The sequence below is a fragment of the Microcebus murinus genome, chromosome 2, assembly GCF_040939455.1.
Source record: "Microcebus murinus isolate Inina chromosome 2, M.murinus_Inina_mat1.0, whole genome shotgun sequence".
Classification (NCBI taxonomy): Eukaryota; Metazoa; Chordata; class Mammalia; order Primates; family Cheirogaleidae; genus Microcebus; species Microcebus murinus.
Window position 1 is genome coordinate 6,198,214 of NC_134105.1, and position 22,549 is coordinate 6,220,762.

The 22,549-nt window shown below is 42.7% G+C and overlaps 1 protein-coding gene and 1 pseudogene across 1 annotated transcript in view; both read right to left on the minus strand.

Moving 5' to 3' along the window:
- Window positions 1-3: 3 nt before the first annotated feature.
- The window catches only part of MTOR (mechanistic target of rapamycin kinase), a 145,501-nt gene continuing 122,955 nt past the window's right edge, over window positions 4-22,549 (minus strand). The window contains exons 48-58 of the mRNA XM_012791400.3: window positions 22,197-22,344; window positions 21,463-21,585; window positions 19,190-19,272; window positions 17,898-17,970; window positions 17,337-17,411; window positions 16,836-16,971; window positions 8,036-8,101; window positions 5,539-5,619; window positions 5,197-5,277; window positions 2,753-2,858; window positions 4-964 (exon numbers count right to left, since the gene is read on the minus strand). Coding sequence (XP_012646854.2) covers window positions 949-964; window positions 2,753-2,858; window positions 5,197-5,277; window positions 5,539-5,619; window positions 8,036-8,101; window positions 16,836-16,971; window positions 17,337-17,411; window positions 17,898-17,970; window positions 19,190-19,272; window positions 21,463-21,585; window positions 22,197-22,344 — 988 coding nt within the window. The 3' untranslated portion in view covers window positions 4-948. The remainder of the gene's footprint in view (window positions 965-2,752; window positions 2,859-5,196; window positions 5,278-5,538; window positions 5,620-8,035; window positions 8,102-16,835; window positions 16,972-17,336; window positions 17,412-17,897; window positions 17,971-19,189; window positions 19,273-21,462; window positions 21,586-22,196; window positions 22,345-22,549) is intronic.
- LOC142861870 (transmembrane protein 14A pseudogene) lies at window positions 11,049-16,815 on the minus strand (annotated as a pseudogene).

Genomic DNA, 22,549 nt, shown 5'->3' on the forward strand with positions numbered 1-22,549 from the left:
AGCTCCATGTGTTTAAAATTCTGATGTCATTTATTGGCACAAAAATTATTCAGATACAACATGGTGTCTAGACATGGCTACACTTTATACTTTGTGCATTTAGTCGAATATTTATGTTGCTCATAATTCCCAACACATACTAGACCTTCCTTCTCTGTGTTTAGCACCTCCACGACAGCATTTCTGTTTTCTGAGCCCTTGCTCTAAACACAGAGTATTCAGACCTCACTGAAAACATCCCAGAACTGTGCTGGAGAAGGCCAGGGTGGGCTGCCCCACTATGCTTGGTGCATCTGCTCAGCTGGGGCTCCAATGATCTGAATAACCCCCTCCTAGTGGTTCAGGTCTTAGACTGAAGTGTGTGAGTGGCAGCATCACTGATCTGGCAGAAGACAGACCAGTTTGACCCATGTTAGCCCATCATGCAAACATTGCTGCTGTCCACAGACCAGTGAGGTGATGCGATGGTGGCAGGGGTGACATCAGCTTCTCCTGCTTCTTTACAGACCAGGATCCGAATCCGTGTCCTCCATGACCTGAGGCTTCTTGGCTGTGCTGAGTTTGCTATACCCATGTTGAGTGGAATGACTAAGTCATTCTTCCATCAGCAAATGCTTATGATGAGTTCTCTTGTGAGTTAAGTCAAAACCCGTATTTCTAAAGTTATGGATCTTCTGTTCCCCAAAATCAATGGCTTGATTGACGTGGTATCACTGTGTTTCACTGTCCTGGGAACCTAATCAAGCCTTGTGTTTCTGACAATATATTCTTCAACAGCAGCTAGAAAGTCGGTGCAAACCAACTTTTAATATACAGTAGTTCTTTTCATTTACATTTCAAAATATTTAACAAAGTCAAACTTTCTGACCATGGTTTCAGTTTAGTAGAAGCATATACCAAAGTACAAGTGCCTCAGAAAAAATGCAACGGGTACATCTGGGCCTCCAGTTACCAGAAAGGGCACCTAAGAAGGCAGACAGAAAAGGAATAATTTAATAACTGGAGCTTCTTCAAAGCTTTATGCAGATAACTTGAAAATGGAAAGACCAAGGTCTGACAACCTCAGGGCATTCCCTCAGCTCTCCCACAGCTAATTGTGTGGGACACACTCATCATTTCCAGTCAAAAGCTAATGCCTGCTGAGGTCCCACAAGGACACTTCCCTATTGCCCTCTCTCTCAAGTTTCTGCCTTCAAGCATGCCTGGGGCAGTTAATCAAAGCACACTCCAGAGTGGTCCTTGAGGTTCGACTCCCAGATCATAAATTCGTCTTTTTATCTCCTTCTTTGTCACCACTCTGGCTTCTTTTTCTTCACCCTTCCTGTACATCTGAACTGCGTTGACAGCAAAAACCCAAAAAGAGTAGCTCTCAAAAAAAAAAAGAAGACCTGCCTATTTTCCTAAATTTTTTTATTTTTAAGGAGATAGGGTCTTGCTCTGTCACCCTAGCTAGAGTGTAGTGGCCCAATTATAGCTCACTGTAGCCTCAAACTCCTGGGCTCAAGTGATCCTCCAGCATTAGCCTCCCAAGTATTGTGTGTCACCATGCCCAGTTGATTTGTTTTAATTTTTTGTGGAGATGGGGTCTCTCTATGTTGTCCAGATTGGTCTCAAAGTCCTGGCCTTGAGTGATCCTCCCACCTTGGACTTAAACCATTTATTTCTCTTAATGTAATTTTCATTTATTTTGGTGTTTGCCTTCCAAATGTGAATCCATATTTCTCAAGTTTTTCCTTTCTATAATAATGTACACATACACTATTTTTTTTTTTTTTTTTTTTTTTTTTTGAGACAGAGTCTCATTCTGTTGCCTTGGCTAGAGTGCTGTGGTGTCAGCCTAGCTCACAACAACCTCAAACTCCTGGGCTCAAGGGGTCCTCCTGCCTCAGCCTCCTGAGTAGCTGGGACTACAGGCATGTGCCACCATGCCTGGCTAATTTTTTCTATATATTTTTAGTTGGCCAATTAATTTCTTTCTATTTTTAGTAGAGATGGGGTCTCACTCTTGCTCAGGCTGGTTTCGAACTCCTGACCTTGAGCGATTCTCCCACCTTGGCCTCCCAAAGTGCTAGGATTACAGGCATGAACTACCACGCCGGCCCTACACATATGCTTAAAAAAAAAATTTTTTTTTCTATGTATTTTTAGTTGGCCAATTAATTTCTTTCTATTTTTTAGTAGAGACAGGGTCTCACTCTTGCTCAGGCTGGTTTTGAACTCCTGACCTTGAGAGATCCTCCTGCCTAGGCCTCTGAGAAGTGCTAGGATTACATGTGTGAGCCACTGCACTCAGCTACATACACTTTTAAAGAGATTTGAGCCCATAACTGGATACCTCACCAAATCTCTTTTTGCTACCCTGGCTTTGGGACATAGGGTAGGATCCTTACTGTTTCTCTTAGCAAAGTTGTTTTTTTCTTTTTTTTTTTTTGAGACAGAGTCTCACTCTGTCTCCTGGCTAGAGTGCAGTGGTGTTATCATAGATAGCTCACTGCAGCCTCCAACTCCTGGGCTTGGCTTGAGTGATCCTCCTGCTTTAGCCTCCCAAATAGCTGGGACTACAGTTGCATGGCAGTAGTATACCTGGCTAATTTTTCTATTTTTTTGTAGAGACAGGGTCTTACTCTTCTCAGGCTGGTCTGGAACTCCTGGTCTCAAGTGATCCTCCCACCTTGGCCTCCCAAAGTGCTAGGATTACAGGCATGAGCCACCGTGCCTGGCCTAGCAAAGTTTCTTCAAGAGGCCCACTCACCAGCCGATATAACACTGGCAGAGGTTTTCATGGGATGTTGCTTGTTTGATGAGCAGCTCAACTTGTGTGGGAACATCCAAAGTATCATCATGAGAGAAGTCTCGACCTAGGACAGGAGATAAAAAAACATTTCACTCTCACCTGGTGATCAGTGCATTTCTTGTCCGCTATTGTCTATGCAGCTCAAATCAGTTTATCTCTATACACCAGTATGAAGGATACACAACACACAGTTGGATTTCAAACATTCACATCTGTGTGATCTGAACAGTCACTAGTCTTATACAGATTTGGTTCATGGAAGGTAAATGCCTGCAGTCAGCTGAGTTCAGGAGTGGCACAGATCTGATCAATAGGTTTATGAAGATTCCTTCTATTCTAAAATCCACTTCAAGTTGGACTAGAAACCCTGTTCAGTTTTAATCCTACTAGCCTCCATCTGTGAGCCTCTCCTCCCCAGGGCAACTTGCTACCTTTATAAATTCATCACGTCTGACTTCAAACAGGCGCTCAGCACCGCCTGGCCAGCTTATGGTGCTTCACTGGAACGTGCCTTTCCAATGCCACAGGGATCATTTCAAGTCTCTCTATTTTGCCCAAATGTCCCAACCTCTCCTTCAAGTTCTCACTCTCAGCAGATGCCCTCGCCTCCTACTTTACAAGTTAATTAATTCATTAAACACGTAGTGTTTGGACCCTGGCGATGTTGTGTGAGGCAGTGTTTGAGGTCCTGGACTCATTCTCGTGAGCTCCCCTTCCCTCCCACTGCCACGAGAGACGTCTCTGGTGCTCTGGAGCCTGCCCATCCCCTCCTGCTTTCTTAGGGGCCTTACAAATTATCCTTTCTCTCACTCTATTTCAGACTCTACCTCTGAACTGCATCCTGCTTACTGTTTTATAAACACACTCTTCTTTCTCATCAAAGAAAGGAGAGCCTCTTATTCAACTACGCCTTAATCCTCTCTCCTCCCTACACAAACCACTCAGGAGTTTACACTCCTCTCCTTTCCTGCCTTTTCTCTCATTTCCCGTTCTCCTCAATTGCTTCGGCCTGGCTGTCAGGCTCATCGTAGCTCCCACGTGGTCACCAATGACTTGGCACCACCCGTTGTCCCTCCGGATCCCTCAAGCCAGGTCATCAATCCTTTTGATTTTATCTCCTCAGGATCTCCTGAGACCATTCTACGCCCACCGCCTAGGCCAATCAACTGCCATGCCTGCCTGGATGACTGTGGTGGCTTCTTACCTAGTGCATCTGCAGACCTTCCCTTTAATCCAGTCTGCACCCAGCAGAGCCAGTGGTATTTCACAATGCAAATGCTCAGGGCTTCTGTCTCCCTCTCCACCTAAAACCCTTCAGGGGTTTCTTACTGCTCTTAGGAAATGGGATAAAAAACCAAGGTCCTGGACCTGGCCTACCCAGAGTCAAAACTTTTTGCGTTGTGCTTCTTTCATCCTGCTCTCTCTGGGATAGGTAGATTGGACCATTTGGGGGCCTTTTTTGTTGTCATCACTCTCTCCTATCACGGGCCCTTGCATATGCTGTTTCCAGTGCCTGAAACAATCACTCCTGATTGACTCTTTCAGATTTTAGCTCATGTGTTGTTTCCTTAGGGAAACGTTCCCAGAGCTCCCAACATGATTAAATACTCCTAGTACATTCACCATAGCCCTGAGTCCCTCTCCTCGACTTAATAGCATGTCCTTTAGATTTGATGCCCCAATAGTTAGGGAACCTGTCTGTTTTTACCAACACAGTTTATTCAGCATCTAGCACTTACAGGTGTACTCAACAAATACACCCTGACAACAAAATGAACGTGCCAGGGCCTGATGCTACGTGCCTGGCATCCTGTCTCATCTGATCCTCCCTGCCCTCTGAGGGAGGCATTCCTGTCATCTTCCAGGTGAAGAGACGGGGTTCAGAGGCCATACAGAAAGCAGGTGGTCCTGGGGTCTCCGGGTTCCCTGGCTCCCACCCTCCACGTTACGCCCCTTCCCAATCAGAGAAAAGATGATCAACGTGTGATGTCTGAAAAGGAGTTTTCAGAAGTATGCATTTCTCCCCTTGCATTCTCGCCACTCAGTAACAGCTACCAAAGTACAGAGCGGCAATTGAGTCAGAGTGGTCAGGCTTGCTCTAACATCAGGCCACGGCGATAAAAATCCCTTCCTTGAATTTGGCTGATTTTGGACTCAATAGAACTTCACTCACCTCCTTAATTAAACAAGATGAAACTAACTTTAAGTAATGTTGTTATTGGTCATCAGAAAGAAGAACCAGAGATGGTATTTAACTGATGGCTTCAGAGACACTCCTGTTGGTTGCATGGTGTCCAAGCTCAGGCATTAAGACCACCAAAAACAGGGCTGACCACGCAGGGAGAGGAAAGTCTCCGCAGATTTCATGTCCCTTGTAAGTAAACACATACTTAAACACTCACCAGTGAGCTTATCTCGAACCCTGTTAATAATCTGAATAGCTTTCTTATTTAGGGCCTCTGGTTTCACCAAACCGTCTCCAACTACAATACACAAAAGTAGAAATAAAAGAAAGAATTAGATCATTACAACAGGTTCAATGGGTGCCCCTGTTTTCTCAAATATTCACTTTGTAAGTGTTGAGTAAACCTTCCTGTGTCCATCTTTGTCCTCAGAGTATAATGAGAAATTCATGGAACATTTGTGCTCAAAGGCGATTTTGTGGCTTCATCTCAGGGCATAACACAGCTGCTATTTTCTTAATGACCTAGTCATTGGTGCGATTCCTCAGAGGCTGAACTTACTGAAAGAATGAATAGATTCTGGCACTGTGGTCCCCGTTTTCTTATGGGCTGGTTCCCCAAGTTCCACACCATCCAAAATTTCTGGGGAAAAAAAAATCAACAGAAAATTCAAACACCAAGAAACCATTATTGGCATTAGCTCCTAATTCTTTACATATTATATATTTTTAACATCTGCCCTACCTACCTCAAAGAGGAAAGGAGAGGGAAAGCTTTATGTTACTTTTTTTTTTTTTTTTTCAGACAAAGTCTCACTCTGTTGCCCAGGCTAGAGTGCTATGGTATCAGCCTAGCTCACAGCAACCTCAAATTCCTGGGCTTAAGTGATCCTCCTGCCTCAGCCCCCTGAGCAGCTGGGTCTATAGGCACAAGCTACCACGCCCGGCTAATTTTTTCTATTTTTAGTTGACTGGCTAATTTTTTTTCTATTTTTAGTAGAGGTAGGGTCTTGCTCTTGCTCAGCCTGGTCTCAAACTCCTGAGCTCAAGCAATCCTCCTGCCTCAGCCTCCCAGAGTGCTAGGATTACAGGCATGAGCTGCCCAGCCCGGCTCTATGTTACTCTTTATGTATTCAAATTTTTAAAATCAGGCCAGGTGCAGTGGTTCAAAAAAAGAAAGTTTTTAAATCTGGTAAGCTATTTTCAAATGGGTTATTATTATTATTGAAGAAACAACATGGTATTTTTCAGAAATGAAACATGGATTTTCAAGCAAACAGCATTAATAAAGCATTCTGACATAGAGAATAGAAGCATAGGTCAAAGGACTGGTGACAAAAATTGTTTGGTTGGACAAAAACTGATAATATAAAGACAATTAACTTTACAATGGATCACACACAGTTGAAGTGTTATTCCTTGGAGGACTTTTCATATCATTTCTGGATAGAAAAAGTCCTGAGGTGTTAAGGTCACCCTCCACTGATTATGGCCATCAGCAGAGAAGTCTGGAATCAGAAGTATGAAGATTTGAACACTGTCCCTAGACACCACAGACCTTCCAAATCAAGGTAATGATAGCTATGCTTTTATTAGTGACCTCCTGGAACTTTGAAGCTAACCAACCAGGTAGACCACCATCTGGTGCCACAAGAACTGGCCATCCTAATTCCCTTCTGCACAGTGTAGGAAGCACACAGGAGTCACTCAGTAATGTATTAATGAGGTGGACCCTGAGAATGAAACCAATAAGTCTCAGCACGCTGTGGATGAGAGCAGACTGTGGGGAACACAAGCCTGGGTGTCCAGGCATTCACAGATCCTGTCACTGTCCAGGCTGCAGTCCATGCAGGTCCATGCATGACACTAGCATGGAACATTGGGGAACATAGCCCAATTCCTCAATTCATTGCCTAGAACATTCTTTTCCTTTCTACTCATCCAGATCTATCCAGCCAGTCAGGACAAATTACCCTTCTGGTTGAGTGATGACTAAATTCCACCAACTCAAGTGCTCCCTTAACTAGTACAGTTCACAGCAAAAGCTCTCTTTTCTGATTCCCCACAGACCCTCTACTCCAAACCAAAGCACGCTCGGCCACCTGATTACATAGCAGAATGTATTGTTCTCTTATTAGTTTATGTATGTTATGGTCAATTCTATAACACTGTTCTGTGCTTCATGGTGACCAGTATCTCACATTTTCTTTTTGCACTCCCAGACATTATTTGGCTTAATTAACTAGTTGTAAATGTTCCATAAACACCTATAGAGAATATTTACTTTTTATGTCCCAACAGTATTTCCCAAAGTGTGAACTATGTAGGATGTTGTTAAATGTTATAAAGAAAATCGGGACAGGATGGGGGTGGGGAGAAGAGGGGAAGGCTACACAAAGGAAAACAGGTTTACTCTGATACTTCTCAGCGCTTTCAATACACAAAAAGTACTCTGGCTCTTAGAGGGGCACATGTCTTCCTGGATCCAGGTTCTGTGAACCACGTTCCCACAAACAATGTTTCCTGTGGTTTCAGGGCTCTTCGCAGCAATGGCAGTAAATTTCTGCTGCTTCCATCTGCCCATTTCTGAGCTATTAACAATGCTTGAGGACCTAAGTAATACTGGTGGTAATTATCCCAACCCAGACATCATTAATGGGCATGCTAAATATTGGCTGATATTTAGACATACTTCTGTGTTTGTATAGATAAAGATCAGATAGTTTGATAAAAAATTTCCAAGCTTTAGCTACCCATTCCATTGTGTGAAATAGTAAATAAAAGACATATATTGGGTGCTTGCTGCTCAGTAAATGTTTCTAGACTAAGTTTTTGAAGTTCAATGAAATGCCTATCAGGTGATATATAAGCAGTGACAGTATGTCTATCAAACTATCACTGTCAAGAACCTCAAGAAAAACAGGTTTACTTCCTTTATATTCAGCAACCGTTACTGATTTAACTCACGCCTCTTAATGGTAATAACAAAACTCACCCCATTCTAGAAACACTCTGGATGAGGGGGACAGAATCTGCAATCTCCTCTAAAATGTACCCACCTACTGACTGGCCAGCAGAGTAGGAATCTGTCCTTGTTCGGGATCGCTTGTTGCCTTTGGTATTGGCTAGGGAGAGAAAGAATATTAAAAAATGCTTCAAACTTTGACTTGAAACAAACCTGGTTGATATGATATTTTCTTACAGTCATAGAAATACAACTTTTCTAAAAGCTATAATCCTAAAGAGAGAACAAAGACATATTACTCAGGAGCAAGTGAGTGGGTGTTAGCATGAGCTATGAAATCCAAGGAACTTGATTTGGACTTAGACAATGTAATACAGACAACAGAAGGTCAAAGTATGATTTAGTTGCAGTACATCAGGAGCCTCTTGTCTGTAAACGTCCCCTAAGGTGGTAGAGACAAAGGGTGAAGATATTGCTGTTTCAAATCACAACTGTTTGCATTATTTATTTATTTATTATTTGTTTATTTAGACATAGTCTCACTCTGTTGCCTGGGGTACAGTGCTGTGGCATCAGCCTAGCTCACAGCAACCTCAAACTCCTGGGCATTAGCAATCCTTCTGCCTCAGCCTCCCCAGTAGCTGGGACTATAAGCATGCACCACCATGCCCAGCTAATTTTTTCTATATATATTTTTAGTTGTCCAGCTAATTTCTTTCTATTTTTTTAGTGGAGACGGGGTCTCACTCTTGCTCAGGCTGGTCTCGAATTCCTGAGCTCAAATAATCCACCCGCCTCGGCCTCCCAAAGTGCTAGGATTACAGGTGTGAGCCACTGCGCCCGGCCTATCTATCTATCTATCTATCTATCTATCTATCTATCTATCTATCTATCTATCTATCTATCTATCTATCTATCTATCTATCTATCTATCTATCTATCTATGGAGTCTCACTCTGTTGCCTGGGCTAGAGTGCTGTGGCTGCCAGCCTAGCTCACAGCAACCTCAAACTCCTAGGCTCAAGCAATCATTCTGCCTCAGCCTCCTTAGTAGCTGGGACTACAGGCATGCACCACCATGCCCAGCTAATTTTTTCTATATAATTTTAGTTGGCCAATTAACTTCTTTCTATTTTTAGTAGAGACAGAGTCTTGCTCTTGCTCAGGCTGGTCTCGAACTCCTGAGCTCAAACAATCCACCTACCTCGGCCTGCCAGAATGCTAGGATTATAGGTGTGAGCCACCGCGCCCGACCTATTTATTTTTTAATTTCAAAATATTAAGGGGGCAGGAATGTTTTTGATACATGGATACCTTGTATAAAGCTTAAGTCAGGGCTTTGGTATGCTCATCACTGGAATGGTATTCATTGTACCCAATAGGTAAGTTCTGATCCCACACTCCCATCTCCCCACCTTCCTCCTTCCTGGTTTCCAATGTCATTTATATCTTTGTGCCTATGTATACCCATCATTTAGCTCCTACTTATTAGCAAGAACATATGGTGTTTGGTTTTCCTGAGATACTTCACTTAGGATAATGGTCTCCAGTTCCATCCAAGTTGCTGCAAATGACATTAATTCATTCCTTTTTATGGCTGGGCAGTACTCCACGGTGTGTACATAATACATTTTCTTCATTCACTAGTGACCTGATGGGCACTTAGGCTGATTCCACATCTTTGCAGTTGTAAGTCATGCTGCTATAAACATTCAAATGCAAGTGTCTGTTTTATAAAATGACTTCTTTTCCTTTGGGTAGATACCCAGCAGTGGGATTGCTGGATAGAATGGTAGGTTTATATTTATTTCTTTGAGGAATCTCCATACTGTTTTCCATAGAGGTTGCTATTAATTTCCGGTCTCACTAACAGTGTGTAAGTGTTTCTGTCTCTCTGCATCCACACCAGCATCTATTGTTTTTTTAATGGCCACTCAGATAAGGGTAAGGTGGTATCTCATTGTAGTATTAACTGGCATTTCCCTGATGATTAGTGCTGCTGAGTATTTTTCTGTGTTTGTTGGCCATTTGTCTATCTTCAAAAGAAGAAAAACTTCTGTTCATGTCTTTTGCTGACTTTTTTGATGGGGCTGTTTGCTTTTTCTTGCTGATTTAAGTTCTTTCTAGAGAATGGATATTAGGCCTTTGTCACATGTTTAGTTTGCAAATATTTTCTCCCATTCTGTAGGCTGTCTATTTACTTTGTTGATTATTTCCTTTGCTGTGCAGATTTTTAATTTAATCAAGTTCTACTTATTTATTTTTGTTGTTGTATTTGCCTTTTGGATCTTAGTTATAAATTCTTTGCCTAGGCCAATGTCTAGAATAGTTTTTCCTATGTTTTCTACTATAATTTTTATGGTTTCATGCCTTACATTTAAGTCTTTTATCCATCTTAAATTAATTTTTGTATGTAGTGAGAGGTAGAGGTCCTGTTTCATTCTTCTACATATGGCTATCCAATTTCCCCAGCACCATTTACTAAATAGGGCTTCCTTTCCCCAGTGTATGTTGTTGTCTGTTTTATTGAAGATCAGTTGGTACAGTTATAGCTGTATCCCATAGATTTTGAAACCTTGTGTCCCCTTTGTCATTCAGTTCAAGAAATCTTTTGATTCTCATCTCCCATTTCATCACTGATCCAAGGATCGTTCAGCAGCAGGTTGTTTAATTTCCATGATTTTGTGTAGATTTGAGTGTTTCTCTTAGAATTGATTTCTAGTTTTATTCCACTGTGGTCTGAGAAGATACACGGTATGATTTCAATTTTTTTTTAATTTGCTGAGACTTGTTTTGTGGCCTAAGATATAATCAATCTTGGAAAATGTCCCATGTGCTGATGAGAAGACTGTATATTCAGTAGTTTCTGGGTAGAAAATGTTCTGTAAATGTCTGTTAGGTCCATTTGTTCTAGAGTCCTGTTTAAGTCTAGTGTTTCTTTATTCATTTTCTGCTTTGATGATCTGTCCATTTCTTTCAGTGGGGTGGTGAAATCCCCAGCAATTAAGATGCTGCTGTTTATTTCCTTGCTTAGATCTAGTAGAATTTGCTATGTGAATCTGGCCCCTCCTATGTTAGGATCGTGTATATGCTAGGATTGTTATCTCTTGTTCTTTTTTTTTTTTTTTTTTAACCACTGTTGATTTAAAGTCTATTTTATCTGATATGAGAAAGGCTACACCTGCTTGGTTTTGGTTTCTATTTGCATAGAATATTTTTTCCCATCCCTTTACCTTGAGTCTGTGCAAGTTGTGGTTTAGATGTGTTTCTTGGAGACAGCAAATACTTCGGGTATGATTTTTTTTTTCTAGGCAGCCAATCTGTGTCTTTTTTTTTTTTTTAAAAAAAAAACACAAAATGCCTTTTATTTGAATACTGAATACATTCTAGGACACAGAGTGTGCTGAGAATGAATTTTTTTTTTTTTTTTTTTTTTTTTTTTTTTGAGACAGAGTCTTGCTTTGTTGCCTAGGCTAGAGTGAGTGCCGTGGCGTCAGCCTAGCTCACAGCAACCTCAAACTCCTGGGCTCAAGCGATCCTTCTGTCTCAGCCTCCCAAGTAGCTGGGACTACAGGCATGAGCCACCATGCCCGGCCAATTTTTTCTATATATATTAGTTGGCCAATTAGTTTCTTTCTATTTATAGTAGAGATAGGGTCTCGCTCTTGCTCAGGCTGGTTTCGAACTCCCGACCTCGAGCAATCCGCCCGCCTTGGCCTCTCAGAGAGCTAGGATTACAGGCGTGAGCCACCGCGACCGGCCTAGAATGAAATTTTTTAAAGAAAAATGTAACACTGGCAGCAACACAATGAAAATGGAAAAATATAGTTTCTAATAATTTCTAATATAACGCAAACAACAAATAGATACATTAGCATTCTGTGAAGTCCACTTAAGGAATTCCTTTATTTCATAAATTGTAGTTTAATTTAAACTTGAGACATGAGTATTTGGAATTGTCAGGAATGCCACATATATGAAAACAGATACAGCGAATGGAAGAGCATGTCATGATTAAACGTTTTTAATGAAAATAATGCTTTACAATTAGAAAACAGTTAAGGTTTTTTTTTTGTTTTTTTTTTTTTTTTAAAAAAAACACCACCTCAAAGTTGTGTTTATATTAGAGGTGACAGTGTTACTTTTGTTTCTAACATAAGACACTTAACATTCCACACTGAAATTTACCTTGTAAATACAAAGAGTATGCCTGTTACAGTAAGATGACATGAACTTTGCAGTTCCTCTGGATCTCAGAGCAGCAGTAAGACAAGTTGCAGGATCATCATGAGGCTGAAACCTGCAACCAGCCCAGCAGGCATTATTTTCTTGGACCTCTTAAATCTCACACCCATTATGGTGGCCAGGAAGAAAGCTTTGTAAACAGTGACACTTTCATGTCTCGTTTGTCATTAGAGACACGGTAAGCTCCATAGCCAGCCAAAAACCCAACAAAAAGACCAGCAATCAAAGATGGAACACCACCTCTCCGCTTATATCCCAAAATACTTCCAAATGTCACGAGGACTGCGTAACCAAAACCAACCAGGTCCATTGGCAAGGTTGCAACTCTTGCTTCCACTGATGGAGCTGAACTTCTCCAGAATATTTCTCACAGGTTGCTCTTCTTTAAAAGTGATGAAGATAGAACCTTGTCGTTTGTTAGACTTTAAATCCACCAAAATCTCAATGTTCTCAATCTCCCCGAAAATGCCAGAGCACTCCCTTGTCTTCTCCTCAGTGGTTTTGGGGAGAAAAGGATGCAAGGATGTTTTTCACAGGATCCATCTTCATGGCTGTGGTTTTTTGGGAGTCCATGCTATGGCCACTCAGCCTGTGCTCCTTCTGATGTTGGACCTGTTCCAACAGGTTGATCAACTGTTCAGATTTGTTGCCAAGGACTGAGGTGTTTGGACACTTGCTTGACACGCCGTGCAGACGAGCCCCAGCCGCAACCCCTCAGCCCGGCATTTCCGCTGGAGCCGCCTTAATTTTTTTTTGAGACAGAGTCTCACTTTGTTGCCCAGGCTAGAGTGAGTGCCATGGCGTCAGCCTAGCTCACAGCAACCTCAAACTCCTGGGCTCAAGCGATCCTCTTGCTTTAGCCTCCCAAGTAGTTGGGACTATAGGCATGCGCCACCATGCCTGGCTAATTTTTTTTCTCTCTCTATATATATTAGTTGGCCAATTAATTTCTTTCTATTTATAGTAGAGATGGGGTCTTGCTCTTGCTCAGGCTGGTTTCGAACTCCTGACCTCGAGCAATCCGCCTGCCTCAGCCTCCCAGAGTGCTAGGATTATAGACGTGAGCCACCATGCCCGGCCTCAATCTATGTCTTTTAAAAGGGGCACTCAGACTGTTCATGTTCAGTGTATTGACATGAGGAAGCTGTTCTATTCATCATGTTGGATGATATCTTATTGTTCTGTTTTCTCTCTTATGCTATTGTTTTATAAGAGCTGTGGGCTTTAACTGTGGGGTCTTTTTACACTGGTGGGTATCTATTGTGCTGTTCCATGTATAATGCATTTTGAGCATTTCCATTTTTGAGCACTGATAACAGGGAAAACAGAACAATATAGGGCAGGTCTAGTAGTGACAAATTTCCTTAGTGGTTGCTTATCTGGAAAAGTCTGTATTTCTCCATCATTTATGAAACTTAATTTTGTAGGACAAAATTCTTGGCTGGCAGTTGTGTTTAAGAAGACTAAGATTGGGGCTCCAATCCCTTATGGCTCATAAGGTCTACACTGAGAAGTCTGCTGTTGCCCAGAGGGGTTTTTCTGTGTAGGTTAGTTGTTGCTTTCACCTTGCAGCATGTAGAATTTTCTCCTTCATTTTGGCTTTGGCCAGGTACATGACTGTGTGTCTTGGAGCTGTCCTATTTGCTAGGAATCTTCCCAGTGTTCGACAACCATCTTGTATCTGGGTATCTGAATCTCTGGCCATACCACAGATGTTCTCAATAATTCCCTTGAATAGGGTTTCCAAGCTTTTTGCTTTTTCTTCTTCTCCCCCTCCAGGATACCTGTTGGCTTGTTTCACATAGTCCCATATTTCTCTGGATGATTATTCATTCTTCCATTTTTTTTTCCCTGCATCTTTGGGTTAGTTTGAAAGCCTGGCTTCAAGCTCTGAGATTTGTTCTTCTGCTTGATCTAACCTGTTGTTGAAGCTTTCTGCTGTATTTTGAAATTCCCTAAATGACTCTTTCATTTAAGTTCTGTTATATCCTTTCCTATGTTGTCCATCTCTTTAGCGAGTTTTTCATAGTATTCATTCATGTACTAAAATATTTTTTTTGGCTTCTTTGAGTTGGTTTTCAACTTTCTCTTCAATGCCATTCATCTTATTTACCATATTCTGAATTCCATTTTTGACACTTTGACAATTTCTTTTGATTTGGGGCTGTTGCTATGGATCTATTGTGATCCATTTGGGGTATTGAATTAGCTTATTTTTTCATGCTACCAGAATTCTTTTGCTGATTTCTTCTCATCTGAGACCTCTTCTCTAAGCTGAGGGCTTTTAGATTTGTGGTTCATATGTTCTTTGCTGGGAACTCTCCTACTTAGTGAGAAGAAGGGGAGGTTTCTAGGTAGCACTTTTGCATCCAACTTCAGAGGATTGACCCAGTGGGACAGGGGCAGATGCACTGACAGCCAGGAAGACAGCTGTTATCCTCCATTGTTTCGTTCCCCTGTGGTTGTCACAGTCCAAGCCAGTGCTGGGTGCTATTCACTTGGAGTGACAGGTTGGTCCCTAGGCTGCTGCTGGAAGCTCTGGCAGAGAGCTGGGTGAGTCTCCAAGGTGGCAGGTGGATAACCTTGGCTGGCACGGGGGTGGGTTGCAGGATCTTGGTGGACACCTGGGCAAGTCGTGGGACCTTGTCGGGTGCCTGGATGTGTTTTGGGAGTGCAGCTGGTAGCAGGGTGGGTTGCAGGGCCTTGGCAGGTGCCTGGGTGGGTCATGGGACCTTGGTGGATGTCTGGGTGCACTGAACGGTTGCAGACAGTGGCAGGGTGAGTTGGAGGATTTTTGCAGTTGCCTGTGAGGGTCACAGGACCTTGGCAGGAGCCTGGATGGATCAGAGGGCCTTGCCGGCACCTGGCTGGCTCACAGGACCGTGGCAGTGGTTAGGTGGCTTGTTGGGCCACAGCAGCTGGGTCACTTGTGCCTGGCAGGGCTAGGAAGACGCATAGTACCTTGTCAGGGAGTCACGGTGGCTGGGGCTCTCCCTTCACACAGGTCTGACTGGCACCTGCTGCGGTGCTACTCAGGTGGTAGTGGCAGTGCTACTGAGATGGCAAGATGGTGGCAGGGGATGCTGAGGCCCAGTGGGCACCTGCTCTGTTTGGATCTCTGGGAGGTGGCCAGTAGTGTGATTGCAAGGGGAGCCTGGCACCCAGTCACAGTGTGCGTGAGAGCGCCCACCCGCCATGGCCTGGTAGGGGCAATGCAGAGGCGGCTGCAAGGGAGCCGACCCCCCTGCAGACTGGACACTCTGGGGCTGAGAGTACAAAATGGTGTCTGATGCAGCAACCTGGGATTGGAAGCTGGCAGGACCCCACTGTGCCTGCTCAGCAGTGCAGTGCCGCTGCAGGCTCCAAGCAGCTTCCTGATGAGTCGGAGGCCTGTTGTGGTGGGGAAGCCCCTCGCAGCTGGGGTTGCAGTGTCCACTAGGGGAGTGCAGAGCTCCAGGGATCTTTCCTTGATACTTTCCCACGTGCGGACGCTTCCCCCAGGTATCTCCCGATCTTGCCAAGGGGAACACCCTGCCTCTTTCTTCACAACTTTGGGTATCTCCACTCACTTCTCTGATGATTCACAACGCTCTCCCTGAGAGGGTGAACCTGGAACCGCACCTTTGATCCTCTCCTTGAGAGCGGTGAGTGCAGCCTGCTTCTTTCTAGTCCACCATGTTGGCCCTCCCACACTTTTTCTTTCTTTTTTTTTTTTTTTTGAGACAGGGTTTCACTTTGTTGCCTAGGCTAAAAAGCAATGTTACCATCATAGCTCACTACAACCTTGAACTCCTGGGCTGAAGCTATTCTCCTGCTTCAGACTCCCCAGTAGCTGGGACTGCAGACACACACCACCATGCCTGGCTAAGATTTTTAACTTTTTTTTGTTGAGACAGAGTCTCGCTCTGTTGCCCAGCCTAAAGTGCCGTGTTGTCAGCCTAGCTCACAGCAACCTCAAACTTCTGGGCTCAAGGGGTCCTCCTGCCTCAGCCTCCCAAGTAGCTGGGACTACAGGCATGTGCTACCATGCCCAGCAAATTTTTTATATATATATTAGTTGGCCAATTAATTTCTATTTATAGTAGAGACAGGGGTCTCGCTCTTGCCAGGCTGGTTTCGAACTTCTGACCTTGAGTGAACCTTCCTCCTCAGCCTCCCAGAGTGCTGGGATTACAGGGGTGAGCCACTGCGTCCTGCTTAAGTTTTTTAACTTTTGTAGAGACAGGATCTCGCTATGTTGCCCAGGCTGGACTTGAACTCCTGGTTTCAAATAATTCTCCCACCTTGGCCTCCCAAAATGCTGGGATTAATGGTGTGAGCCATCACACTTGGACTGTTTGCTTTTCTTATTAAAATTCCAGCTTACAAATCTTTATGAATAAAAAAACACTGGGATACTTGGCTGATCCCAGACAATATTTTAATTAATAATTTATATTGATAATGGGAGTTTTTTGTTCTAGTAACACAAATATTTGAAATTCTTTTCTAGCCACCAGAGCTGCTTTGTGAAAATATAAGCCAATAGCTTGGTAATATACCTCAGGCTCCAGGCCTGAAGGGGAATTGGTTAGTAAAATGTAATATGTGGAATATTCCTCATGTGGGAGGGTGCCAACTGCAAGTCCCAAGTGCTTGATAATACTCACTGTCCATCAGCCTCCAGTTCAGCAAGGGGTCGTAGACGAAGGCTTCTAGCACAGCCATGACACTGTCCTTGTGTTCCCGAAGCACTTCCATCACCGTGTGGCACGTGATTCTGTAGTTGCCATCCAGGCCGGTCACCTGGAAAAGGGACAGAGCTACTCACCACAGGAGTTACTAACTCTAGACCCAAAAGCAAGTTGAGAGAGTTTGTTACCCTCACTCGGGAAGCAGACACAGGCCATACTGGTGTGTTGGGCTGGGACTGTCTGGGGACAAGGAGTCAGGGCAGGACTGTGATACCGAGGGAACCAGGTCTGAGGCGAAGTGGCAAGACTTTCAAAGACAGATCATTTCTAACACGATGGGAAACAACAGGAAACTGCTACACAAATCATGGGCATTCCTGGGGAACTGATGAGCTCTAACAAGCAAGTCTGTCCTTAGAGAAGGTTGTAACTGCATCGGCCCCATTTCAAAGCAGCTTGTTCCCTATGTCCACTCACCTCCATGGCATTGGTCAACATTCTTGTTAGTCTAAATGGAATCTTCTCTGGAAACTTCTCTCTGGTCATAGCAACCTATAGGGTTATAAACGGAAAAATACCAAATCCATGGTTAGATTGTTTGCTTTAGCTAAAGCCAGGTGAAGGTAGGTAGGTGGCTTTCCTTTGTATCACCTGCATCGATTTTAATTACAGCATAGAAATTAAGCAGCTTCAGGTTAGTGAGTGAACTTGTCACAGGGATTTAAATCACAACTAAAAAAAAAGGAAAGAAAGTAAAGAAACCAAAATAAAGGGATAAATGCACAAATGTGCATCACGCCCAGGCAGCGTGGAGGATGGCAGACTCCTCCACGCAGCCAGAGTGTGTGCCAGCAGCCCTTGCCCCAAGGAAGGTTAGAGCCCAGTTAAGAGCATGGATTTCATTGCTCAGACTGACTTGATAGGAAAGGCAGGGCTGAAGGCATTTTGGGCTTAAGTTTGCCTAAACTGTCTGAGGAGGGTGAAAAGTGATCACCCGCGAAAACAAGCTTTACGTGGTGTTCTGGAACATGTGCTCACCTCAAAGCAGTCCCCAAAGTCAATGTGCAGGATCTTCCCACTCAGTCGGTCCAACATCAGGTTGGATGGGTGTCTTTGAGAAACAGAAGAGAGATCAGGGAGAGATCATGAGAGTGGCACCGCAATGATGAATAAATCACCAAGTACATGACAGCAAAGGTCAGGGGTTGGGAAACAACAGTCCTCAGGCCAAATCCAGCTACCCCCTGCTTTTGTAGGTAAAGTTCTACTGGAACACAGCCACACTCACTTGTTTATGTTTCCAGCTGCTTTGTGCTACACAGCAGAGTTGAGTAGTTGTGACAGGGACTATATGACCAAGCCTAAAATATTTATTATCTGGCCCTTTACAGAAAACATTTGCCAGCTCTTGCTGAAATAAGGATTTACCTGTGTGAGTCATGGGTTGCCTCACTGGACCACGATAATTTGCTTTCCTGAGATCTTTGGTTACATGACAAATAGTTTCTGGCAGTGCTGCCATCTCAAAGTGGTAAACCTCTGTTACAATTACTGAGCAGCTACCACAGGGTTTCATTTCCTTGAGCCCCTAAGTCAGTCTAGGTAGACTCATTTGGCTTTTGTCAACAGCATTCTGCTAGCTTTTGCTATCAAACAAAAATTTATTATCTTTATGGGGTAACATTATTTTTACTCTCAAATAACTGCATGAGATATGATCTCAGAAGAAAAACAGTAGACATCAGAGAACCCGTTTTCTTTATATTCTTGTGAGTCAATTTCTGAACATTCCTGAATTGCTTTTTCAGTCAGTATGTTTGGATAAAACTGATTATGCAAGAATATCACAAGGATCTACTTTGGTTAGGTGTGATTACAGAAATGTAGTGACTGCTAAATGGTTATTGAATCAATAAAACCAATCCAATTTAATATGATTTTTAATACATTAAGCCAACCTAAGAAGAAAGTAGTATCCTTAAACTATGGTTATTATTATTTTTTTTTTCTGAGACATAGTCTTGCTATGTTGCCCAGGCTGGTCCTGGGCTCAGACCATCTTCTGACCTCAGACTCCCAAGTAGCTGGGATTACAGGTTTGCACTACAGTGCCCAGCTTGAACTATGGTTTTTCTTTTCTTTAGTTTTATGTGTTGTTTTGGTGGCATAATAATATGCGGGACTAAGGCTGTTGCAAAAGAAACCTTAAGTGTAAAATATAAATATTTATTTATCAAATATTATATATCTCACTAGAAAACCAAATTAAATCATTCAAGAAAACTATAATGGAGAAAGAAGCCTAAAAGAAACAAATTAAATTCACTCACCTATCTCCTAGGCCCAAAATATACCCAACCATTGACATGACCGCTAAAGAGCGTGTATAATTGGTTCTTCGGTCAAACCATACCTAGAACAAAGGAGCACACGTGAACCAAGGATCTGGAAACTTTAGTTTCAACATAAATCATACTTCAATCAGTTGTTTTCTTATATTCTATCAATAATCACTTAGAATGTATAATCTTATAAAGATCTCATTCACATTTATAATAATGAATTATGCCTTGGAATAAACTTAATCAGAAGTGTGTAGGATGAATAGATAAACTTTTCTTAGGAACATATAGACCTGAGTAAATGAAAATATTAAGACTATCCACTTAAGATTGTAAACATGTAGTATCCTCATGAAAAAAATATATGAAGATAGCCACTGAGAAGGGTAATAATAGTATGGTACTTAAGGAAAAACAGGCAGAAAGACCAATGAAATAGAATAGAAGCCCTAGAAAGAAACCCAAGGGCATATAAGAATTTAGCATACAATAAAAATGAAATATTTTAAATAGTGGGGAAGGGATAGATTATTTAATGAATAGTATGGTGACGGCTAATCATCTTTAATAAAGTTACACCTTAATCTTAAAATAAAGTCCAAATTGGGTTAAGAGTTTATTTTTTCAGAGATAGGGTCTTGCTATGTTGTCCAGGCTGGAGTAAAGTGGCTATTCACAGGTGTGATCTTAATATACTATAGCCTGGAACTCCTGGGCTAAGTGATCCTCCCACCCCAGCCTCCCAAGTAGCTGGGCCTATAGGTGCATGCCACCGTGCCTGGCTTGGGTTGGGATTTAATTATTTTATTTTTATTTTTTGAGACACAGTCTCACTATCATCCTGGGTAGAGTGCAGTGGTGTCAACGTAACTCACTGCAACCTCAAACTCCTGGGCTCAAGTGATCCTCTTGCCTCAGCCTCTGGAGTAGTTCAGACTATAGGCATGCCTCACCACGCCTGGCTAAATTTTCTATTTTTGTAGAGATGGGGGTCTCACTCTTGCTCAGGTTGATCTTGACTCCTGACCCCAAGCCATCCTCCTGCCTTGGCCTCCTAGAGTGCTAGGATTACAGGCGTGAGGCACTGTGCCTGGCCCCTTGGGTTGAGATTTAAATGTAAAAAGAAACTCTTATAGTTAGTATAACAAATATAGGTAAAAAGATACATAATCTTAAGGTGGAGAAGGCCTTTCCAAATATAAAGCCAAAGAAAGAAACCATAAAGAAAAGATAAAACATCTGGTAACTTCTAAGTTTTAAAAATGCCTGTGTAGGCCCAGAGCAGTGACTGATGCCTGTAATCCCAATGGGTTTGGGGGACCAAGATGGGAAGATCACTTGAGGACAGGAGTTTGAGATCAGCTTGGGCAAAATAGTAAGACCCTATCTCTACAAAAAAATTAAAAAATTAGCCAGGCATGGCGGTATGGGCCTATAGTCTCAACTACTTGGTAGGCTGAGGTGTGAGGATCACTTGTGCACAGGAGTTCCAGGTTATGGTGAGCAGTTACCCTCTGTACTCTAGCCTAGGTGACAGAGCAAGACCCTGTTTCTAAAAAAATAAATAAATAAATAAATAAAAGCCTATACAGTTGTCCCTTGGCATCCTTGGGGGACTGGGTCCAGGACCCCCTTAGATACTAAAATCTGTGATATTCTTAAGAACAAAGAAGAGTAATTAAAAAAAAAAAAATCTTTGATGCTCAAGTCCCTTATATGAAATGTCATAGTATTTGCATGTAACCAGGCATAACCTGGTCGTCATCTCTAGAATATGTATAATACAATGTAAATGCTCCATAAACAATTGTTATACTGTATTGCCTTTTAATTTACATTATTTCTTATTGTATTGTTATTTAAAAAAAATATTTTCCATCTGTGGTTGGTTGAAACCATGGATGCAGACCTTACAACTATGAAGGGCTGACTGTATATCAAAAACAAACAAAAAAAATGCAAAAACTCTAAACCAATAAACATGCAAAATTAAAAAACCAAATAAACAGGAAATTTGTAACATATATGAAAAAGACTCAACTATCTTATATAAAGAGCTCAGGAGAAAAGTTAAACTATTTAGTCTAACTCTAACTTGCCTGGTTCACCAATTTGATTTTTGTTAAAAGGTTGCATACAATCCACAGCTAATCACAAGAAAGAAGAATCCATCACGTGTGCATGAACAAATGGGAAGCAATCCTGTCAAGAGTGGGTGTGCAACGGAGGAGTGGGGTCCCTCAAAAGCCCGGTGTCCGTACCTCTGAGCTGGGGCTTTTCAGCCACAGCAGCTTGGCCAGGTCATCCCCAGCTGTGTTATTGACGGCATGCTCAAACACCTCCACCTTCTGCATCAGAGTCAGGTGGTCGTAGTCTGGAGCCATCTGCATCAGAACATAAACTTTCAGTAAGAGAACAGCTTAAGACAAGCAATTTAAACCAGAAGAAACAGGCATGGGGTCCAGGTAGCACTGAATTCTAATTTCACCACCACAGCCAAAAGGAGAAGGGAAATAAGGACTGCAAAAGGGAAGTTGCAATGACACTCTAACCCCATGATCACAGGAGCTCCCGGGGCATTAGAGGTTAGCATTAAGCCTCACCTCAGTAGAACCCTTCTGTGCAGATGAGAGTTTTGGAGGCTTCTTCTTTCTTGTTACCTATACATTTACTAAACATAATTTCTCCATATGGCCTGTACTTTGTATGCATTAGGTAAATATGTGTTACCTGACATTTATCTGTCCAACCTCCCCTAGGATGATGAAAAATTAATTTCTTGGCTTTAGGGTCCTTCAGTTTCTCAGAAGGTTATCTTCTTTAGGACTGACTTCATTAAACCTCTTCAAAGCTAATTTCCTCAAATAGAAATTTTCAGTGATAAACATACAGAGAAGAACTAGAAAGCAGGTCTGTGCAGATTCCCTGACTTGTGAATTTTGCCTCCAAGACACTGAAGGGGTGTGGAGTCTAGCCTGGCAGCCTCATCACATACCCGCAACATGATGCGATGCTCAATGTTGAGGAGGATCTTCTTTTTCTCCCTGTAGTCCCGGATAAGGGCGTGCAGCGTGTCACAGTGGGGGACCCAGCCGATGAGGCCTGAGTTGGTCGACAAGGGGATGACGGCATATCTCTGGATGCTGGCGCCCACAGGAAAGGGGAGTTAGGAAAGACAGTAGACTTTTGATCAGCTCAGGATACATGCAGGCTATTTTTATGAGCTCCCTGCAGCAGGCTGTCATGAGGGGTATAGTGAGGGACCCTTTGTGAAGAGTAAAGCATCTCAGAAAGTGCGCTGATGGTACGAAACCAACACTGGTCTTCTCAACTTGCCTAACGAACTCA